Consider the following 23,455-nt stretch of genomic DNA (forward strand, 5'->3'; position numbering starts at 1 on the left):
ATAAATTGCAAGGTAGAAATGCAACACTAGTAATATGTTTGCTTCCTCCTAAAAGAAAATGTTTATTTGTATGAAGTTAGCAAGTTGTGAATGTTTACGTAACATGAAAAGATAATTGCAAGAATTTTCAAATTTATTTGGTAACAAATTGCAAATCTAAGGGAAAAGGGAATTTAAAAGTTCATTTGGACTTTGAAAATAGGAAAATAATTTTTAGCAAAGAATATTCATAGGATCACATTATATGCTTCTGTATTACATTTTGATCCATATGCACTGTCACTGTATTTGCATACTGTTTTTAACTTTTTCAGGCTTATCTAGAGACTGAGAGAAAAAGGTGGGTTCTGGAGTGGCCTGGACAAGTAGTATTGTGTGTGTCTCAGATGTTCTGGACAAGCGAGGTACATGAAGTTCTTTGCAGTGGACCAGAGGTACTTTGTAATGCATAATGTTTTTTAAAAGTTGGCATTAATTTTTAACTGCAGCTTTTTTTCTACAATCAAAATAAAACTTGAGAAAGGATCAGCATATTAGTTTGCCTATACATGGATTTATCTACAGTGATTTATACATTTGATTCACATTCCTGAATATTCTCGTTTAGGCAAGCATAGATTAAAATGTAGCTTCGCAGCATTGATGCGTGTCTGTGAATGAGAGAAGGTGGTGCAAAAACATGGCAGTGTAAAAGAATGACATCATAAGCAATCTCTATTAAGATATTTAGTCAACATGAAGAAGTCTGAAACACTTGAAACTCATATAATCGTGACATAATTTTTTCTCCTAGAGTTTAAAGGATTATTATGACACACTTCAGCTTCAACTTAACGATATTGTAGAGCTGGTAAGAGGAAAACTGTCAAAGCAAACAAGGACTACACTAGGTGCCTTGGTTACTCTTGACGTTCATGCTAGAGACGTCCTCATGGAAATGATTGAAAGTGGTAATTAGCTTTTAAAACATTTTTCTTCACATGTATCTTAATACATAGATAATTTTAAAAGTTAGCCAATCTGATTTTTTTCTGCCTAAAAGACAACAGTATCAATCATAGGTTGGTTTAGGTTGGAAGTGACCTTAAAGACCATCTATTTCCAACCCTCCTGCCAGGGGCAGGGACACCCTCCACTAGAAGATATGTATGTGAGTATTTGGATGTGAGCATCACCATTAATAATTTCAAAGCTGTTTTACATTTAAACCTAATAGAAAATTCAGTTATCTAAAACGTCTTTTATGATTGCTTTCCATTCTGTGTTTATCAGGCGTGCAGAGTGAAACAGACTTTCAGTGGCTTGCACAACTACGATATTATTGGGAGTTTGAGAACGTTCATGTCTGCATCATTAATTGCAATGTAAAATATGCCTATGAATACCTTGGAAACACACCACGTCTCGTCATCACTCCTCTTACAGACAGGTGCTACCGCACCTTGGTATGATCTTCCACCAGTGCTACTAAATACTGTACTTCCTGTAGTATAACATTTCTTAGGCTGTTGATTACAGCCATACTTTTAGGGTTTGCACTTGCTCTCAGACTCTGGTATTTCTGTTAAGAAGTGGTTTGCAAAGATGGTAATTTCTACAGAATATTGAATGTGAAACTGACTTACAATGACAAATATTGAACAGCCCGCCAATGTGATGGAAATTTAGTGGACTGTTGTGTTGTGGATGTGTATTTTTAAAATACAAACAGAAAAATTGCCCAGTATTTTTATTTGTCTAGATTACGGGAACATAAAATCCTTTTCTGATGTTCTGTGGTTGCTAAATAAAACAAAGAAGGATCCACTTGTGATCATGTTGTTCCTAAGACTAGTAAAACAGTTTGGGAACTTTTTGGTATCCCTGCTCTTGTTAGAGGTGTTTATTATTGTACTGGTCTATCCTCAACTAACCTGACAACTCTAAGTTACCAAAGTTATCTTAGGGATGGCTTTTCTGACAATTGTTTACTCCAGTTTATTTAACTGGAGTATGGTTTCAAGTTTTACTAGGCATCCATCCTCCTCCTGTTGCATGATGGCAATTTTCGTGCTGTGGAGACCTAATCACAAACTCTGCATGTTTTATGAAAGAAAAGGTCTGACAGGACCTGACTGATGCATCTGAAGATATTTTTTTGCCCTCTTTGTAGCTGCTGGTTTTATGGTCTGGTTGTAGCTGATACTTCGTGCCTCAAGATATGTCAAGGTAGATTGATGTGAGAGGGCGATGCAGCTGGTGGTCTGTTTCTTTTTTAGGCTCACAGATCTTGAATCTAGGAGCAAAGCAGTTGGTAGCCTGGCACTCCGGCAAACGGAAGTCTCGTCCTTTGCCACCAAGGTCTCAATACAGTGTTCCCAGTGCTCGTCAGTATAGATGTGGCTCTGTAACTGTGGTTTGGAAGCCAAATACATCTGAGTTTTGTTTAGAGTCTGCAGCTTTTTTTTTTTTTCTGCCTGATTTTCTTCCTACTTGAATGGAATATAGGAGAGAATATGGAATGGTCAATGGAATACCTATGCAACAGAGGGTGACAGTGTGGGGAAGCAAAAGAAAAGAGGAAAAAGTATATTAAAGGGGTAACAGAGATGGAAAAGAGTAGCAACCAACTAATTCTGTTAAATTTAATTTGAAAGATTTATCTAAGCAAGAACTGAAAGACTGGGTCCAGTAAAATATAAGTAAGCAATCATGGCCATGATTATAATTAAACTCTCTGCTAGGGTCAAAATTAAATTCTTTTGTGTATATTTCCAAGCTGTAAGTAAATTCAGATTATTTTTGATATTAGTATAACCATACTTTTTCTGTTAGATGCAATGACTGTGTGAAACTATCTAGTGCAATTTAATGTATTGTTTTCACTCAGAATAATTTCATATGAATTAATTACTACTAATTTCCATAAACTATTTCTGTTTCTTAGATTGGAGCTTTTTATTTAAACCTCGGTGGTGCCCCAGAGGGTCCGGCAGGGACAGGTAAAACAGAGACCACCAAAGATTTGGCTAAAGCTCTTGCTGTTCAGTGTGTTGTCTTCAACTGCTCTGATGGCCTTGATTACCTCGCAATGGGAAAGGTAAATAAAAAATAAAGGTGTTTTGTATTTTATTTTTAAGATGAAAATGGTAGTGTCCCTGCTTTGCAGAGACACCTAAATGTGGCACTTGTGGTTTGCTACCCTTGGACACTATGTACTGGTCTCTACACGTTCGATGTTCTGTGCTTTACAAAATCTTAATCTTAAAGTTGCTAATTAAAATGTGAAAGAAACAAGCTTACACAGGAAGGAGATCTTCTGATTTAGCTTTCTTTAGAACCAAAATGGTTTGTTCTTCAGTACATCACTGATCTTTGCTCTAAACAAGCTTAGATATTATTATCATAATTATATCTTTCATGTAATTGAACTTCCAACATGATATTCTTAGTTTCTTTTGAAACTTCCAAGTTTCTGTTAACAATATTATCGCTGTCTTTCTTCATTTGCAGTTTTTCAAGGGTTTGGCTTCATCAGGTGCGTGGGTGTGTTTCGATGAATTCAATCGCATTGAACTCGAAGTCCTGTCTGTTGTGGCACAGCAGATCCTTTGCATCCAGAGAGCCATACAGATAAAGCTAGAAACATTTATTTTTGAAGGAACTGAACTGAAGCTTAACCCCAACTGTTTTGTAGCTATTACTATGAATCCAGGTTATACAGGACGTTCGGAACTTCCAGATAATCTGAAGGTAAAATAATAAAATACATGCTTCTACTTAAGAAGGAATTTATAAAAAAAGGAGACACGTGTGTTCCTAGTAGTAATTCAGACTCTATCACCTGGAATATAAACATATACTTGTTTTATGATTTACACATATGAAGTCTCTTTTTTTTCTCCGTAAGTACTTTATTCTTTTTGAAGGAATTTTTTTTTCTTTTGTCTATTTGAGGTTTTTTTACGATCATTTTTCCAGGCCAAAGGCTGTAATGCTATAGGGAGTAAACTGGCAAGTGTCAGGCTGAGGGTAGATTTTAAAACTTGGATGATGCCTTTTTTAACATGGAAGGGTATGTTGGAAAAATAAGCTTTAAAAAGTATTTTCACATTGTATCTATTTAACGTCTTATTTAAAAGAGGTGTTAGCGAACTGCACTTCATACACGTAATGGATTTGTTTAGATTGCCTGATTAAATAAAATCTTTGAGATGATTGTTTTGACTAGATTAGCTGTTCCACTGCGAAGGCTTGGCTTCAGCCAAGTGGCCTGGAGCCTTTTAGAACAGTATTTGTTCTAGACTCCACATGGCACTGAGCTGCTGGGCCAGGGCAAGTTGCCGTGGTGGGACCTATACTGGGAATGCTAGCCCAAGGCAGAGTTAATGGAGCATGAAGTGCATACCAACTGCAGATTGCTTACTGGAAGTGCATTCTCTCAGCTGCCATGCACACCACCCTCCTTTGCTTTCTGCTGTGCTGAATGTATCCGTGTACTGGGCAAACTGCATTCCTGAGACAGTGGCGAGGGAAAAGAGCTGGGAGAGACGGTGTCTTTTCTGCACCAGGTTGTACGTTGAGATGAATCTTGGTGGCAGCTTATTTGCATTAGCTTCCTACTGAGCTGCAAACATTGATAATTCTTCTGTTTCATTGGCTCCCAATTATTCTGCAGGCCACTGCTTTCCAGTGTACCTGTTTTAAACAATCCACAGCCTACCTCATCATACTAACTGAGCAGTACGTAATTTCAATGCTGCTACTGTTTTCAGTTAGAAGTGCTGTGATGGGATGAATCCTGACCCATCACCTGCAAAAGTTCTGAATTACTTTATGTTCCTCAACTGCTTATTTAAAGGTATTTCTTTGGGTATGTATTTCAGGTTCTTTTCCGAACGGTAGCCATGATGGTTCCTAACTATGCTCTGATAGCAGAAATTTCTCTCTATTCGTATGGATTTTTGAATGCTAAGTCACTGTCAGTGAAGATAGTAATGACCTACAGGCTTTGTTCAGAACAGCTTTCCTCTCAGTATCACTATGACTATGGTATGCGAGCCGTTAAAGCTGTGTTGGTGGCTGCTGGGAATCTAAAATTGAAATTTCCTACGGAAGATGAAGATATATTGGTGAGTTCCCGAGGGAATAATTCTTAAGGAATATTTATTAAATATGAGAGTATTTGAATTGCTGTGCAGTTTTATTCTGTGTTTTTAATAAGAACGGTAAAACTTGTATTTGTTTCCTTTAGCTTCTTAGATCAATTAAGGAGGTGAATGAGCCCAAATTTTTGTCACATGATATACCTCTGTTCATGGGTATAACTAGTGATTTATTTCCTGGAATCAAGCTTCCCAGTGCAGACTACAATGTATGTACACTTGTAATCTTTTCCTTGGTAATAATCATTGTGTGTTGTTTTGTGGTGTTTTGTTTTTAACCAAGTGTAATTAATGCAGTAATTTGTGAGTAATTGGAAGATAAGGAAAACTGCTGAGTGTTTGCAGTGAAACTTAGTGCCAAAGAAAATTCTTGTATCTGTTCTGAGTATAATTCCCATCTGAGTTCCCTTACATCCAGAAGGGTTGTGTAAGGGACCCTGCAGATCAGCAATTGACCTGCAGATTTACCAATTTTTAGGGTCTTTTGCCAATTTCTTTCCAAGTTTTTGGACATAATGAAGTGAGATTAAGCTTTGTGTTTGTATTTTCTTTTGTTTATAGCAACAATTAAAGCATAGCTCCTTTGTAGGAGGATGGTTGGGAAGAACATGAGCATATTGGAAAAGACAAAATAGTTTAACTTTTCACAAATTTCCAGTAAATACTAGAGCCTTATTAAAAACGTATTATTCCAAAGCACATTGTTGGTTTCCTGATGGTGGTATGCCTTCTCCTCTAGAGAAAAACCGTAGTTAACTCCTCTTCTAGTATATAAACTACAGAATTGATTTTGTTTTTCTCCAGGGATGTTTGTTGATTAATAGTATTTCAGTTATTAATTATTTTGAAACCCTTACTGATGAGCCTAAACTATTCTACTGTAGTCCAAGACAGTAATTTAAACTGTAGCAATGATAAGATTATGATCTTTTTTGATTTTAGAATTTTCTGGAATGTGCCAGCGAATGTTGCATTCGACATAATGTCCAACCTGTTAAAGCTTTTATAGAGAAAATGATACAGACCTATGAAATGATGATTGTTAGACATGGGTAAGATTCTTCTTGCTGTTTCACAAGCAGTATTTGTTGCAATTTTGGCTTATACCATAGTGGTTCTTTACATCAAGTATAAAAGGCCTTAAGGGGGGCAAAATGTAGTGGAACAGTTGATCAACAATACTGCTTTTACATGTACCAAAATTCTTGTGATTGTATGTCTGGGGAATTGTGCTACTCTTGATATCAGAAGTAGCCTCACCTCTATAACAATTTTAGTAAGGTGAAGACTTAGGACTGTAAAAGTTTGTCTATATTAAAATATTAGTTATCAGATTCCTGCCATTTTATTGCTCACTTTTATTACTGAATAGTGTGGAGAAAATCTATACAATATTATATTAGCCATATGACTGTTAATATTCAGCTCATTAATTCATCTTTTCAATGGTTTGATGATTTGTGTGTGTGTGTGTATAACACATGTTCCGACTGTTTGCATTCTTCCAGACTCTGTCTAGACTGACAAGTAACTAGAATGTAATCTTTGATGCAGCAAATGAATGAACTAGTGTGGTGGTAAATGTAGGTTTTAGAGGACAGCTCGCGTGTGGTGGCTGTGTGATTAGATTTGCATGTGCAAATAAACTGATTTTGTCTAAGTGATGTTTTGTATATACGAACTAGACTTAATTACTCTGCTTTTTCAAAATTAGGTGAAAATTAGCTTTAATCAAGTGAATGATGGCTGGCCTTCATGTGGTTGGTAAAAGTCTAAATTGCAAGACAAATTTATTAATAGCATTTTTTTTTTTTCATCTAACAGTTTTATGTTGGTAGGGGAATCTTTTTCTGGGAAGACCAAAGTTCTACATGTGTTGGCAGATACACTGTCTCTTATGAAAGAACGTGGTTATGGTGAAGAAGAAAAAGTAATTTTTAGAACGGTGAATCCAAAATCAATCACTATGGGGCAGCTTTTTGGGCAGTTTGATACAGTCTCCCATGAGGTAATGTATGTTTTTAAAACAGTGTATAGGAAATGCTCACCTTTATCTGTTTCTTTCTCTCTCACCTGCTGTGGCTTTCTTGGGGTTTGTATGAGTGCACTTGGGTAAGTGTGTTCTAACTTCAGGTTAACTCATGGTGGCATTCACAGTTGTTTTCAGGGGCCAGGAAAGGTAGTTTACAATGCTTCTACTTCTGCTTTTTAAGTCCTAATACCAGACAGCATTTCTTCATCTGTTCCCTGGACTCCAGACAGTGTTTTTAGGGCTGTGCTATAAGTTAAAATACTGGTTTGATTTTAAGAAAGAAGCAGCAAACATACCAGTATGGGTTCAAGACTAGGAACTAATAATCCTGTCTGGTTTTCCTACTTTGTACTATTTCTAGTGCTTTCTCTTTTTTAAAAACTTTTCCTGTATATGTCAGACCTCCACTATTGTGAATAGTAAACAGCTGAAATCATAATTTTATGATTTTAAATACAGATGGGAACCAACTGTAAATTTTATTTTAACCAATACCATTTGAGCAATGCCATTCTGAGGGTCATTGTCCTAAGATAGGTGCATCTATGCTAGGAAATCATACCAAACTTACCTGTTTCCATTTCTCTATCGATTCCTAACTAGTATAATCCAAGTAATGCAAAAACTATCTAGGAATACTTATGAACTCATGGATCCCCAAGTGTGAATCTTGGGTTTGGAGAAGAAACAATGTGAAGAAGTGAATGTGAAACATAGGGTGATTCTGGAGAGAAACAGATGCAAGACAGAGCAGAACAACTTCACTTCTACGTTTCTGTAAATTGAATTGCCAGTCTTCTATTTGTTACAATATTTTTTAAAGTGAAAAAAACACTATTTTAAGATTTGCTGGTGTTGGATGACCCACGGTGAAAGTTATGTTCTGCTCTCTGCAGTACAAGAAAAGAATAATTAGAAGAGAGGAATGATGCAGAGGACATGGAAGGTTTTTCTGTTACTTGCCGTTTGAGTTGAACTTGGAGTACTGTGTCTTACTTTTCCTTCCTACGTTCTTCCCCTCTAGTGGACAGACGGTATAATTGCTAATACTTTCAGAGAATTTGCGTTATCTGAGACTCCTGAGCACAAATGGGTTATCTTTGATGGCCCAATTGATACTCTCTGGATAGAAAGCATGAACACAGTTCTGGATGACAACAAAAAGGTATCAGTTAGTGGAAATAAATGCCTAAATAAAATAATGTGACATTTTGAAAATGTTCTTCTATGTATAAAATGGAAACAGCAGGGCCTGGCGAGAAGAGCAAGTGCAAGGTGGCTTTGGTAACAAGTTGTAAGCATAGTTGTAAGCATTAAATGCATAGTATTTCCTTAATGTCATATTATAAGTTTGTAACTAAATAATTGAAATATAAACTTAAAAATTACTTTTAATTGTAATTATTGTAAATCCCACTTGCAAAAACTTAGACTTAAATTTAAAGACAATCCCAAGATACAACAGATTGTATTTTCAAAATTAATGACTTCTGGAGTCTAAGTTGTAGCCTTACAGCACTTTTGAAAATGGGCCCTAGGAATCTCAAAGTAAATATAAAACCAAGAGATGGTATTTTAAGTTTAAGTTCTGGATGAGAGTATGTCAAAATACTCAAACTGGACTACTAATAAGCAAGCTGGAATGCTTGAGTATTAGCGCAATAGCAACAGATATCCTGTCTCCCTTTTGCTTGCTGTCTTTTCTTTATCCTGTGTTATGCAAGAATGATAGTTACCTGTAAGGAATCTTCTAGTGGAATATGGTGGAGTACTATGATTGAAGTGAAGAATTTAGCCAAAGCTTGAAAAAAAATTTCTCCAAGTGATTAAGCATTTAATGTGGTTGACCTTGCCTTTGGTTATATTTGGTTTTGCTGATATTCATGTAGAACTCTGCTGTGATAGGAAGCATAATTTATGACTCAATTTTTTTTCTAAACTTCCTTCTGATTATTTTTTTATTATTATTAAAGCTTTGTTTGATGAGTGGGGAAATCATCCAAATGTCCCTTCAGATGAATCTTATTTTTGAAACAATGGATCTTTCCCAGGCATCAGTAAGTTGTGTATTTAATGAAAGTATAAACCAAATTCAGTATATTCGGTGTATATTAAAATGAGATTACTATTTTTCCTTAGCCTGCTACAGTCAGTCGTTGTGGCATGATCTATTTGGAACCTTCTCAACTGGGCTGGAGGCCACTTGTTACCTCTTGGTTGAGTAAACTGCCTGAACCTCTTAACTCAAAGGGACATCAAGGTCTTCTGCAGGGACTTTTTGAGTGGTTAATACCGCCAGCGTTAAGGCTCCGTCAGAAACAGTGCAAGGTATTTGTGCCGTTTTTCCAGCAGTAGCTAGGTGGCCATTTCCATTCTGTTACCCTTGGTAGGGAGGGACTCTTCTCTCCTGACAAACACAGTTAGGATGAATGTGCTGCAGCCTCCTGTTAAGTTGAGAAGGGCAACTCTTGGGTCCAGTTTAGAAAGTTAAAATGCAAATGCTAGCTAAGACTTGCAAGTTGATCATAGTTTTCACCTTGCTCTTTTCAAAAGTTAAGTATTTAAAACACTGAGTGAAAAGTCTTCACAAGAGAATTTCCTGCATACGTTTTTTTCTTCAAAGATGTCATGTTGAATAGGGAAGTAGTTTTTAAGTGTTAGAGGAAACATACATGTAGTTCCTTTCAACGCTGTGTGATACCGTGTTTAGGCTTTTGCACATATATTGCTGCAGTTACTTCCGTGGGGGTTTTTTGGTTTAAGATGTGTGATTGTAGTGGTCACATGGTAGCCATGAACATGTTACCAATCTAAATGTCCTGACGTTTCAAGGACAGAGGAGGGCAAATGGTCTTTTAAATAAAAAGGCGTAAATCTTGCCTTCAAATACTTGTTCATAATTCACTAATTATCTAATTATTTTAATATTTTAGCTCCAAAAGATAAACTAATTGAACATGTGAAGTATGATACCCATCCTTTTGTATCCCTTAGGAACTGGTACCTACAAGCAATACCAATGTTGTAGTATCTCTTACACGGCTTTTCGAAATGTTGATTTGTCGAACTGTGCAAGAAGATCCCACCAACAGAAACATCCGTGCATGGATTATGGTTGGTTTTTTCAACCCGTAGAAAAATGTGTATCTGTTTCTGCATATGCCAGTACTCAGGAATAATTGGACTAATCAAAACAACTCAGGAATAAGAGACGTGAAACAATTTTACTACCTCCTTGCTCCCTCCCCCCAAACTTTGAAGGTGCCCAGATGAGACCCAAGTCTTACAAGTAACAAATGTGATTTAAATTTTACTATTTTTCCAGTTAACGGGGATAAACAGTGTTTTTGTTAAATGTGCTTTTTAACTAGCCAAGTAATTAGCTAAAGCAGTGTCTTGAGTCTCTTAAGGGAAGTAAGTGTTCATGTAACACCGATTGGCTTATTTGGTTGAGCACCATTTCCTTGGGAAGGGTGTTTTCTGACAGGTACTTTAGTCTGACCTTATATGACTGCTCCTGTGAAAAAGAAACAGAACGCGAAAGACAGGGCTATTCAAGGCCAGCTTGTAACACCTATCCACCGAACAGTGTTCTTCAGAACGATGCTTGTTAAGCAGGTTGTACAAGGTCCATCTCTGCCAACGTTTTACGCAGCTGCTCGTCCTTCTGTCCTTGCAGGGTTGCTTTGCTTTTGCCACAGTCTGGTCCATTGGTGGAACTTGTGATGGTGACAGCAGAATAATTTTTGATAATTTCTTGAGGGAAACTCTGGCTGGGAAATCTGGAATAAATCCTGTACCAACAAGTGTGGGAAAATGGGAGTGTCCCTTTGAAGAGAAAGGCTTGGTCTATGACTACATGTATGAGGTATGATTGATTGCTTCTGCTTTGGCTGAAGTAGACTCTCAGAGTCTGAGTGGAAGGAAAATATAGCTAGATGGAATTTCAACTTTACAATACTTGTTGTATGTTGTATACTGTTGGATTAAATACCACAGTGCATTTTAAATTTATTCTTGAATATTATTGTGCTGGCCAATTTTTTTAGAAAATGCCAAGATGTACACATCAGCTGTGTTTATAATGTTGCCACGCTACAGTTACTCTGTCGCTGAGGCTACGCTGATGCTCTCAGATCTGGTTTAATACAGAAGGAAGACAGGGAGACTCTAGAAGGAAAGCAGGTTATTGAGCCCATAGGCAGTTTGCTTACATTATGATTTTGTTTATAGTATCCTTCACAAATGTTAAAGTATAATTACACTTTTTAATTTTTGCGTATGTTCTCCTGTTGGTTTTAGTATGGTTTTGTTTGTTTATTTTGGCTGAACAAAATCTTTAAGAAAAGAAAGGACTGTATGTTTAGGTATGTAATTTAACACTTTATTAGTGAGATAAAGCAAACTAAATATGTGAAATTCTGAAATATTTAATATTCAGTTATTTATTAAAATTAATTATTTTCATTTTTTAAAGGTGAAGTAGTAGAGGAAAAAGTAACACCATTCTGTTTTACATCTCTATTTATTCCTAGCTGAAAGGCAGAGGATGTTGGGTTCATTGGAATAGATTTATTAAAAATATTAATTACAGTGATAAAAATGTGAAGATTCAAGATATTATAGTCCCAACTATGGATACAGTCCGATATACCTATTTGATAGAGCTATTCGTTGCCCATGGAAAGTAAGTTGCTTCACTTCAGTGCAAACTTCTGAAATATTGGTCATAGGTAGAAATCTTTCATATTATTTCCATTGACTTCATTGTTTTTATCAAATTCATGAAATTTATTTGGGCTGTTAAAAATAGACATTTACTACAAACAATATTGTTTGTTGCCTTAAATCATGTCTTTGGCTTTTTTATGAATCCTTATGATAATCCAGTTTTAGTGTGCTTGTTCTGATGATGCTGTTATGACAGTCCCAAGAATTTTGTACCCTCGGTTATTAAATACATACTTTTTTCTTTGATTAGTCATATCAAAATCTGTTATATTAGCTACAATTAGATCATATAAGAGAACAAAATAAAAAGCAGTCTCAGGTTAAATTTGAAGGCTGAAATTTTGATGACGTTCTCTGTCATGAGAAATTTAACTCCCCTGTATGTTCATACTCCAGAGCCAGTAGAATGAGGGAATGAGAAATGTCTCTTTCTCATTGTCCCCTTTGTCTTGTTGGTGGAAGCAAACTAAGATTGTGAGAGGGTTGCATGAATGTGTTAAAACATTTTTCTTCTTAAGGCATGTCATGTTTTTAGAGGCAGAGAAAGCAGGGCAGGTTAGTAAAACCTGTGACCGCTAATTGCAGTTAGTTATAATTAGTTGGATTCCTGCAGTCTGTATGCTTTATTTCTTTCTTTGTGAAGACCGCTGCTGTTAGTGGGACCAACAGGTACTGGGAAATCTGTCTACATCAAGGACAAATTAATGAACAACTTGGAAAAGGAGCGCTACTTTCCCTTCTTCATTAATTTTTCAGCTCGAACCAGTGCCAATCAGACCCAGGTTAGTAGAATAGGTAATTTATGTTTCAAAAAGATAGTATATGAATATTTAATCTATGTTTTGAATATTCCTGTTTGCGTTATAGAACATTATTATGGCCAGGCTGGACAAGAGGCGCAAGGGAGTCTTTGGCCCTCCAATGGGAAAGAAGTGCATTATTTTTGTAGATGATATGAATATGCCTGCTTTGGAGAAATATGGGGCCCAGGCTCCCATAGAGCTTTTAAGACAGTTCTTGGACCATGGATTTTGGTAATTATTGAGAATACAATTGAAATTCTTTTGTTGCTGCATTTGCTGTTATAATTAATTACTTGAATTTTGTTTTCAAAAATTTTAAAGTGCTTTGTAAATGTTAAGATAGCTTTGGGTTATATAAAGATATTATTTTAACGTTGAAGCAACTTCTGCATTGCTCTTTAAGTGACTTTTCAATTTATGAATTTTATCATCAGAATGATTTGGGGTTTCTTAGAAGGTTTTGTTGCTGAACTTCAGCAGTATTTGTGTAACTAAAAAAATAATTCTTTGACACCTGGATTTTTTTATATCTGCATTTTTCTTTTTTTTTTTTTTCAGTGCAGTAATATTCCTTTTTCTTCCTCCTCAGAGTGAATTGGCAGGGATTCGTAGATATATACACATGCAATTATATAAAACTTTTGATTTTACTCATTGCATTGGTTTTTACTGTCATCCAAAATTCTATTAGTCATCAGAAATTTTTTAGCAGTATTAAAAATATTTTTTAAAAATAACGATTAAATCAGATCTGGTAATAGGCATGAATAAAAATAAGCTAAAGGTCTTGAGGGTTTGGGCTCTGCCTAGTTTGGAAGATTGGAAGAGGTGGTTTCCTGAGGTTCCTTCCAGCCTGAATTGTGATTCCAGGCACCACTCAAGTATCTGTTGCACTTGAATAGAGATAATATATCTTGCCTGTAACTATCTAAATGTCACATTGCAATTTATTTTGAAGGTATGATTTAAAGGACACATCTAAAATCACACTTGCTGATGTACAGTTACTTGCTGCTATGGGGCCTCCAGGTGGTGGGAGGAATCCTGTAACTCCTCGATTTTTGCGACACTTCAACATCTGCACAATGAATGCGTTTAGCGATGAAACAATGCTCCGCATCTTCTCTACTGTAGTAGCTTTCTACCTACGGACTAGTGAATTTTCTTCTGAATTCTTCACAATTGGAAATCAGATTGTCACTGCCACTTTAGAGGTAAGAGGCAAATACCTTTGTGGAAGTGTCCTTTAATTTGTTCAGTAAAGTTCCACTGGCTCTAAAATAATTTAGTGGGTGAAGTAGAGATTTTAGATTTAGCCTCATCTGCTTTGACGAAATTGTCTTGGTTTTATTGTTGTAGTAACCTTCTCAGTTAATTTAACCTCGGAAAATTGCCTTGGAATTTTTGTTAATGTGTGCTCCATGGTACCCGTCCACATAATGTTAAGTAGATGAGACTGGAATCTCTTGGTGGTCTGACAGGCATGGAAAGCTATGCCACACAAAGGCAAAATGAAAATATCCATTGCAACCCTTCCAAAATTCCTTCTCAGAGAGATTAAGAATGAAGAAATCACCTTCACCACTTTCCTCCTTCCTCTCCCAGTTTTTATGCTAATTGTGGACACATGGCAGCAGCCTAAGGAAGCCAACGTGAACATGCAGCTTTGTAGAATCTGACTCCAGTACGACAAAAGATACTATAAAAAAGTTGTAAAAGGGAAAGCCATTAAGCCCAGCTGTATGGAATTTCTAGATGTTTTGTGATGTTCCATGTTACAGATTTTAGCAAGTATCACATTTGCAATGTACCATACACATAAAAAAAGGAGTAGCAATTCATGACATTTTTGCAAAGAAACTTTGAGTTACAGACATAATAGCAAAGTATAGCTTTGTTGGCTTATTATGTAGCAGAAATCAGTAGCAGTGTGAACTGATCTATTGCCTACCATAAATATTCATCATGGAAATGCATTAGGTAGCTAATATGTGACCCATGAAAATTCTGGCTGAAAATCTGATCAGCTTCAAAGGCAAAATCAAACGGCTGAAGTTTCACAGGGGATGTGACTTCCTTCTGCCACAGAACTGAGGCCTTTCTGAGACTTTCCCACTAATTCTGCTTACACCCAAAGACATACTCAAGACAGGATCCATCTCATTCCCAGGGCTTGCAGAGCTTGTATTTCAGCACTGTTAGATAATGCATTCAGTGTATGAATCACAAGGCTGACTGACTACTGCCACTGGAAATGTTTTTGTAGGTTCAATTAACCCTTCCAAAACAAACAAGCAGTTCACAAGAAATTCACAAATTTTGCTTCTTTAAACAGAAAATAACAGTAGCAGCTACTAGGGATTTGAATTCATTTGACTACATATTTAAACCACTCTGTTTTGTCAGGATATATCTTAAAGCAATTTCAGAGTGTTGTCTTCTAGTAGTCATGCAGGTATTTCTGTGCCTTCAAGTTTGTTTATACTGTTAGACCCTTATAAATTTACCTGCTAGATAATCTGTTCTAACATGGATTTTCATCCTGCTAAGCAGTACCCTCCAGCTCCTAGTACATGGGAAGAACTGGGCTTCAGAATTGGCTTTGGACATGGGACAACAGGTGAAATATATACTCAGTGCAATGGATATAGTCAAGCCTGTAAAATGTGATTTTACTGTACATTTTTATTTAGCAGTTTGGGGTTTGATACTTGTCTTCACCTATGAGTATACACAGACAGATTAGAACTTTAGTCTCTCAAATTTCACTTCAGCATGTGATTTATGCTCAATGTAATGAGAAATGACACTATTTCTATCATAACAGCATGAGCTAACAACAGCTGATGCATTCTAGATTAAAGCAAAACAGTCAGAAGGCACTTGATCTGTCTGTTACTTCAGCATTTTTACTGACTATTTTTGAGTAACCTGTAGATATGCAAATACATTCAAACAACTGAAAATCTAAGAAGTTACCATCTACATATCATTCAATACTTCACTTGAAGAGGATATGATATAATTAAAGGAAGTCAAGAGGTCTGATATATTCAGAGGAGTTTGAGATCCTTAGACATTATTAGGATTTATTAAGTGCAGAATGTTTTTTCTTGGAGAAATACTATTTTAGAAGACATTTAAGATTTCTTGTCATGATACAGTCAGTGTTACTGGTTTGTTGATTTTGTTCTTTGTTGTTGTTATTATCTTAAGGTATATAAGAAAGCCATCAAAAACCTTTTGCCCACACCAGCCAAATCTCATTATACGTTCAACCTGCGTGACTTTTCACGTGTTATCCATGGCTGCTTGCTCATTAAGAGACAATCAGTTGCAAGCAAACGTGTAATGATTCGGCTGTTTGTACATGAGGTATTTCGTGTCTTCTATGACCGTCTCGTGGAAGATGATGATAGAACCTGGTTGTTCAATTTAATGAAAGATATTGTGAAAGAACATTTCAAAGAAGCGTTTGATTCAGTTTTTACACACCTGAAGCAAGGAAACACACCCGTGAGTATCACATTTAACCTCTTGCAAAATAATTGATTTCATTATAACTTGAGGACTAGCAAGTTTGAATTTGAATTTGAGTTGAATTTGGCAAAATGGCTTCTCTGGAAAAAAGAAAAAAAGATGTAAAAAAATTTGGAAGAGTTTAACTGTTGTATGTAAAAATCCTTTAAAAAAAGATATTATTTAAAATGTGGGTAAACTTACTACTTTTCCATAAAACAATTTTACGTATCTGATAGTGAAACAAAAACTTCAATTAAAAAAATAGTGCAAGATTTTTTTCGGATTTACCAAAAAACCCTGGAGTATTTATATCTTAAGAAATTTAATTTACCAAGCATAGTGTTTTATTATGCTCCTGTAAGTCTGCACATAGAAATAAAGCCACCAGTTAATCAGTAGGTGAGCAGAGCAACTTTTTCAGAAAAAATTTCTTGGACCTGTAGGAGCACGTACTGAATCTTTGGTCAATGGGAGATAACATAACAGAAAAAAGAGTAATTTATGAATCACTATTACAAAAGCAGCTGGGATCTGCACATAGTACAGTACCTGCAAGGAGAAATACATGTGTGACGGCTCTTAAATGGACTTGCAGAGACCTGATTTACAGAATTAGGAGACATTCCCTTTTTAAATATAGGCTGTGACTGAGTTACTCTGTGGTAAACAGCATTCTGTAATTGTTATGAAATGTTGGTATTTAAAATGGAGTGTAATCATGTTATACCATATGCCTTGTCTTCCTTTTTTTTCTGGTTGTTTTCTTCCCCCATCATTTCATTGATGTATAGCAGCAATAACTGTGTTCTTAGTTGTCTGTTTCATAATATATTGAAAATTGCCAAACATGCATCTGTATAAATTTGGTGTCATCTGAAGATTGTGGTTATTCAGACTGTTAATGGCTCTCTGAGCCAATCGTGTTCCAAGAACAAATTAAGAATATGTTGTTTAATACAGGAAATAGAGAATTTTGAAGTGGGTGTTGTCTGTGAGTCAAAATCTTTCAGAGTGCTTGTTCTTGTGTCTTGAGTATTTGTCTAAATTCTCCTTTTTCTTCTAAAATTCCAATGAGGAATATTTTAATTGAATTTTAAGCTTGACATCATAACTTGTTGAATATTTACTACAGGTGACAGAAGAAAATATGAGAAGTTTGTTTTTTGGTGACTACATGATTCCAGAACTTGAGGGAGATGAAAGACTTTATGTTGAAATTCCAAGCACTCAGATGTTCGGTGACATTGTGGAGCAGTGCCTGGATGAATATAATCAAACCCACAAAACAAGAATGAGCCTTGTAGTTTTCAGGTGCGTACCATCTGTATTATTAAGAGCTTTAAGCAGCAGTTGATCATTCAGTAGATCCATTTCTGTGGGCTGTTTTTTGTAAGCCTCTTCCCCTTTATGCATCCACAAAAGTGTTTGTGGTGTTGCATGTTTTTGGGTGGAAGTGGACTGTTTTTTCTTTTATGCCTCTGCTTTTTCTATCTGAAAGTAAATAGTGAGAAGCTTGTCTCCTAAGGGACGTTGAATATATTCTTTGGTTGTTATGGAAACATTGTGCACCAAATCAGGGGGGTGCTCTACTTCTGCTAGGCCTCTGTTACTGATGAAGATGGATGTCAGTTTTGCCTGCAGCTCCTGGACTTTCATTTCACCAAGGACAAGGATTCTAAGGCTATGAGGTGCAGAGGTATAGCATGATCATAGCTGTCTGTCTACTATTACTGTGCAGCACAGCCATGGCCCAGCGTGTACCCAGCACTTACCCAGCCTGGTGGTGCAGCTAATCCTGCGAAACTGTGGGCTCTGCAGGCTGCTATTGTTACCTTAACTTGTGATCAGGCAGAGCCACAACTGAGACAGATTAAGAAGTCGCAACTTCTTCCTCCTCTCTATTGCTAGAGATTACTGCCTTTTCATATTTGCCAGTAGATTTGGCATGTAGATGCTTCGTGAAGGTAATAAGGGTTAGTTTAAACAGTTCTAATAGCAGCTTATTTTAGTCTTGGTCATTTTGACAAGCTGGATTTATGAGTACGAGTGTGTACAACTATTATGGGAGTTTGAAGAACTGGCAGCCTCTGATCAGAGGCCACTTTCTGAGTGTAGAAGCAATATCCCAGTTACTTCACTGAACAGCAGCCAGGAGAGTGTCTGACTTCAGCCTTGGAGTCCAAGCTCATGGATGGCAGCTGGATTTGACTCCTTCATTTTTCTAATCAGTTAAAATAAAGAAGAATTTCTCTCTTGAAATGCTTTAACCTTTTTTTGAGACCACTTCTGACTGCCGCTCAGCTTACTTCAGTTACCCCATGCCCTGTGCTTAAGCAGGTGATCTCTTGTAGACCTTCCTGTGTATTCAGAGATAGTGTCTGCTTGTTTTCACAGTAGGTAGGACTCTCAGTAATGTGCAGATACTGCTTACTGAAGATGAGGTTCCAATCTGTATTTCACTTCTAAGTTATAAAAAGCTGTCAGAGGCAGAGGGGAGGAGAGGTTTATTGATAGAACCCATCTTCCCCCAGTTGTTCCTTTAAAAGGTATTTAAACTGTTATACTTCAAAAAAGTTAAAACTGATAATAGTGCTATGATTTAGAAGAATTAATTTTGGTTTTCTTTGACACCTAAATCTCTGTAGTGTTCCTGTTCTTACCACAGCCGATTCCATTTAGTCATTTGCAGTCATTTGTAGTAATTTGTAATTTAGCTAAGTACTGATATTTGTATAATAAAAGAGTTGCGAGTTGTATTTGATTTCTGTGACACATACCCTCTCCTTTCTTCCTCTTCCCCCTCACCCCATCCCACCCCACCACCCACCCTACTTTCAGAAATTTGTTTTGGAGATGCTACTTCTATGCTTGTGTCACAGATTTGTAGGTGCACAGTTGTGTTTCTGCCATTCTGGTAATCAGCACATTCCCACTATAGGTATGTGTTGGAACATTTGTCTCGTGTAAGCCGTGTTCTGAAGCAGCCAGGGGGTAATGCTCTGTTGGTTGGAATGGGAGGAAGTGGACGTCAGTCTCTGACTCGTCTAGCAGCATTCATGGCAAAAATGTGTGTTTTTCAACCAGAGATTTCAAAGACCTATGGTACAAATGAGTGGAGAGAAGATCTGAAAGTGAGTATTAATGTCCTGTCTGCATTTTGGTTTAATTTTCAGGAAGTATGTTTTGGAATGTACAATATTTTAACTGTTTTATATTTTTAGAGTCTTCTGAAGAATGCAGGTGTGAAAGGCTTGAAAACTGTATTTATAATCACGGATACACAAATTAAAGATGAAAGCTTTTTAGAGGATCTCGACAGTGTCCTCAACACAGGGGAGGTACCCAATCTTTTTGCAGCAGATGAAAAACAAGAAATTATAGAGGTATGTTTCGAAATTCTCTTTAATGTAACCTCCCTTTTAAACTGTTTTGTCAGTTCAGTGTGAAGTGTGGCTTTTAGATAGACACACTTAATTCTGCAGCTTTTTTTGAGACCTTAGATGAATCAGCCAGTTATTAGTAAACTTACGGAGTAGTTTATCCCTTCTAGTAGCTTTAATGCTGACCTGGCCTTCTGTTCACAAAAACATTGTCGTGCATGTCGGAAGTTTCAGTTGTTCACAAATACCTCATGGCCGTAGTTGCTCTTTTATGAGGTAGTCTTTAGTTTCCAATCTAGAGGTTTCTTCTTCTTCTCAGAGATTATTGGTTTTGGTAAATGAACAAATGGAATATGTTTTGTTGTTTGAAACCCCTCTCTAATTACGTAAATACAGCATATTTTAATATAGTCTTGAAATGTTGTTTAGGGGACTTGCATGGCACTTACAGCATGCATGATGAGAAAAACATTTGCTTTTGTGATAGTGGCTTTTGCGTAATGACAGTAGTAATTTGCCTCATCTGCTGGTATCTCCTAAATCTCTGAGTGACTGAGGATAGATTGTAATTATGCCTGATAGTTGTGTTTATCATTAGAAGGCTTTGGTTCTTTATTTCTTGAGGGAGATAATTATGAATTTTGATTGTTCAGAATCTGTCTTAACCCTCTGTCTCATCTTAATGTGTCTTAACCATCTGGAACTCATCTTGAGATGGATTTTTACTTTTTGTCCTGATGTATTCTCAGTTGCTCAAAGCCGCAGGTGATCATTTGCAGAATGAGTTGTTGGGGTCGCAGACAAATATTCTAATCCTGTTATCAAATAATATTTACTGCTTGTTCTGTTTTTCTAGTTTATTCTACCTGTTTCATTTACCAACAAAAATTGGATTTCACAGTGATGCTGGTGACTGCTACAGTGCTTAAAATGAAACGATGTAACAGGTTTTTTACCCTATGTATTTTTCCTAAGGGTGTGCGTGCAATAGTTCAGGCTGGCAAAAAACATGAAGAACTCAGTCCCTTGGCCTTGTTTGCATTTTTTGTGAACTGCTGCAAAGAAAACCTCCATATTGTGGTAGCATTCAGCCCAATTGGAGATGCTTTTCACAACCGTCTGAGACAGTTTCCATCACTCATCAACTGCTGTACTATTGATTGGTTCCAGGTATGTGAAAATATTTATATTGTTTCCTCAACAAACTACTTCAGTTTTCCAACAGTCTGTATTTTCATGTCCCATTAGATTTTCTCTTGTCTTCTTTATGAAATTTTAACATAGCATAGGCATCTTTTGTAATATTTTGGGAGCTCTTTGGTGTGCGGTCTCAGTATTTTTACAACTGAACAAAGTTAAATTTTGTTGCTACAAACTTTACATTTCTGAAGTAGTGAATTCTCAGTTTGGTGATTGTAATTTGTCATTTTATTGCATAACGTGTATGTTTTATAAGACTAGAGAAACCACGTGATCCTGATGGTAAAATGATAATGGTAAAAATTGTTTTTAAAGTATGAAGACTGGTCTCAGCTGAATTTTACAAATGCTCTCCCCTCACTTCTCCTTCAGCCATGGCCTGAAGACGCCCTCGAATGTGTGGCTAATAAGTTCTTAGAAACACTCCAACTCACAGACAGTGAGCGTCAGGAGGTTGTGCCCATCTGTAAATACTTTCATACTTCAGTTTTGTCACTCTCTGTAAGGTCAGACTTTATTTTCAAAATAATTCATTAATTTATAGAATTATTAAGAGGAAAAACATTTTGCTTTTCAGAGTAGTAAACTGAGCAACAGAGAACACAAAAGTTGAATTTTTAGGAGTAAGAAACAACAAAATAGTAGGTGGTTGGGTTTACTAGCAATTTCTGCATTAAAAGTCAATGTGTACTATCTGCCCGAATAAAAATGTTATATAAAATTGTCAGAATTGTTTACTCCTATTATTTGGCAAATGATTACAAAACTTTGCTAAAAATAGTTAAACTAAAAGTAGAAAACCAAAACCTAAAGATATTTTTTTTTTTTTTTAATAGGTTCTTACAAAGCCTGGGGCGCCATAATTATGTTACTCCTACCTCTTACCTTGAGCTTATTGCTGCATTTCGGAAACTTCTTACCCAGAAACGAGACACTGTAATGAAAGCCAAGAAGAAGTACGTGAATGGACTAGATAAACTAGCTTTTGCTGAATCACAGGTGAGTTAGGACAGAAATGGAACTGAAAATACAACATGTTTAGCAAGAGCAGGTCTTTCCCTGCAGAAATCAGTCAAAAGCATTACCTCAGATTTAGTTTAGCTCGATCTTCAACAGTAAAACTGTAAGAAATGTGTTTTTCTTTTTCCTCCCTACAGTCATAGCAGTTTTGCTAGAGGGCATAGTCTCCTAAGCAGGATACAAACTGTTCTTCTCTTTCCTAAATGGTTACCTTCCTAAATGGAAGATCCTTTCAGCATGTTCCCTTTCCTAAATTCCTTAATGGTTCACTGTAAGTGAACGTAGCTCTTAAAGTTAGAGATTGTGCATATGAGTTAAAAATAAGTCTCTGAAGTGTTTTCAGTTGGAAGTGAATATTATTTCCTTCAATCAATAAATCAGTCATTAGGTAAAATCTAGGTCCTACAGAGATTGTTGGAAATTGTACTTGACTCTTCTGAATCCTGCCTGATTCCTTTGCATATGTAGGTTGGTGAGATGAAACAAGAACTAGTTCAGCTGCAGCCCAGACTGGAAGAGGCTAAATTGGACAATGCAAACACGATGAAGGTAGAGTTATACAAATACAACTTTGTGGGGTTTAATGTAAGCATGTGTATACTTGGGATCCATAATTTCACCTTTGTAATAGTTAGATGTGAATGAGGAATCAACTGCACAAAGTAATTATGCTTCTGTATCTCCGTCGATTGTAGACAGGTTCTGATTGTATGGGGTTGCTGATACGTGACTATCAGAACATAAGAGTTGAGTTCAGGTTTTTGAACTCAATTCTTGTTTACTGGGGTTGCAGTATTGTGAAAATTGTCACTATTTATGCTTCAGTCCATAGAACTGGAAGGAAATTGAATTTGTTATGTAAGATACAGACTCTGGATATACCATCCTTGCCTAAGCTCCATTCTGAAGGATGTTAGAGGAACTTTCATGCTAATAGTGGTTAGACTGGGTTTCCCAAGATCATCCACAAACATTGCAAAAACCACAAAAAGTTCTTCAGTGTACAAAATAAACAAGAACAGTTTTGCAGTCTGTCTTTGCATGCACAGGGATTATATGCCTGATTTTTAAAAGAACGCTAAAAAAGGATTAACTTCATAGAAAACCACCAATCTTTTAGGTGTTTCTGAAAATTCTGACATGTGAGAATACACTTATTTAGTATGTTACTGTTGCATCACAAAAAGCAAGATTTGATTGATGTTTTTATGCACTTGCTTCTTATTTGCACGTGTTTTTACAGCAATAGTGATATCTCTTTTTACCCACTCTTACAAACATCTCCGAGAACTAGATGTCACTTCTGTAGAATGGAAAAGGGAGTACTTGGATGAAGGATTGACTTGTCACTGAAAAGAAAATAAATTTCAGTAATCAATATTATAGTTATGAAAACTCACTATAAAAGCTGGTGATTTTTTAGTTACAGCCTGATGCATAAATATGAAGTTTCTTGTCTCTTGAACTTCAAACATATTTAAAATAGCTTTTATTGACAGTAATCTGATTTCATGCAGTTTACCTACTGTTAAAGCTGCAAGATGATGTTGTGTTATGCTAAGAAACAAATTATTCCCCAACAAAAATTGAAAATATATGAAAATATCAGAATACTTCAATTTT

General features: G+C 36.3%; 1 protein-coding gene across 1 annotated transcript in view; it reads left to right on the top strand.

The window, feature by feature from the left end:
* DNAH12 (dynein, axonemal, heavy chain 12) overlaps window positions 1-23,455 on the top strand; it is a gene marked incomplete at its 5' end in the record, with an annotated part of 60,912 nt that overhangs the window by 18,805 nt on the left and 18,652 nt on the right. The window contains 26 exons of the mRNA XM_010158372.1: window positions 315-434; window positions 794-950; window positions 1,273-1,445; window positions 2,927-3,079; window positions 3,493-3,732; window positions 4,866-5,111; window positions 5,234-5,353; window positions 6,087-6,196; window positions 6,969-7,152; window positions 8,201-8,341; window positions 9,150-9,233; window positions 9,316-9,504; window positions 10,171-10,290; window positions 10,856-11,044; window positions 11,712-11,863; window positions 12,551-12,689; window positions 12,775-12,941; window positions 13,669-13,924; window positions 15,927-16,226; window positions 17,365-17,543; window positions 19,171-19,363; window positions 19,454-19,615; window positions 20,588-20,782; window positions 21,185-21,318; window positions 21,649-21,811; window positions 22,301-22,381. Of these exons, the coding sequence (XP_010156674.1) occupies window positions 315-434; window positions 794-950; window positions 1,273-1,445; window positions 2,927-3,079; window positions 3,493-3,732; window positions 4,866-5,111; window positions 5,234-5,353; window positions 6,087-6,196; window positions 6,969-7,152; window positions 8,201-8,341; window positions 9,150-9,233; window positions 9,316-9,504; window positions 10,171-10,290; window positions 10,856-11,044; window positions 11,712-11,863; window positions 12,551-12,689; window positions 12,775-12,941; window positions 13,669-13,924; window positions 15,927-16,226; window positions 17,365-17,543; window positions 19,171-19,363; window positions 19,454-19,615; window positions 20,588-20,782; window positions 21,185-21,318; window positions 21,649-21,811; window positions 22,301-22,381 (4,347 nt within the window). The remainder of the gene's footprint in view (window positions 1-314; window positions 435-793; window positions 951-1,272; window positions 1,446-2,926; window positions 3,080-3,492; window positions 3,733-4,865; window positions 5,112-5,233; window positions 5,354-6,086; window positions 6,197-6,968; window positions 7,153-8,200; window positions 8,342-9,149; window positions 9,234-9,315; window positions 9,505-10,170; window positions 10,291-10,855; window positions 11,045-11,711; window positions 11,864-12,550; window positions 12,690-12,774; window positions 12,942-13,668; window positions 13,925-15,926; window positions 16,227-17,364; window positions 17,544-19,170; window positions 19,364-19,453; window positions 19,616-20,587; window positions 20,783-21,184; window positions 21,319-21,648; window positions 21,812-22,300; window positions 22,382-23,455) is intronic.

This window comes from Eurypyga helias, unplaced genomic scaffold (genome assembly GCF_000690775.1).
Source record: "Eurypyga helias isolate BGI_N326 unplaced genomic scaffold, ASM69077v1 scaffold13999, whole genome shotgun sequence".
Lineage (NCBI taxonomy): Eukaryota > Metazoa > Chordata > Aves > Eurypygiformes > Eurypygidae > Eurypyga > Eurypyga helias.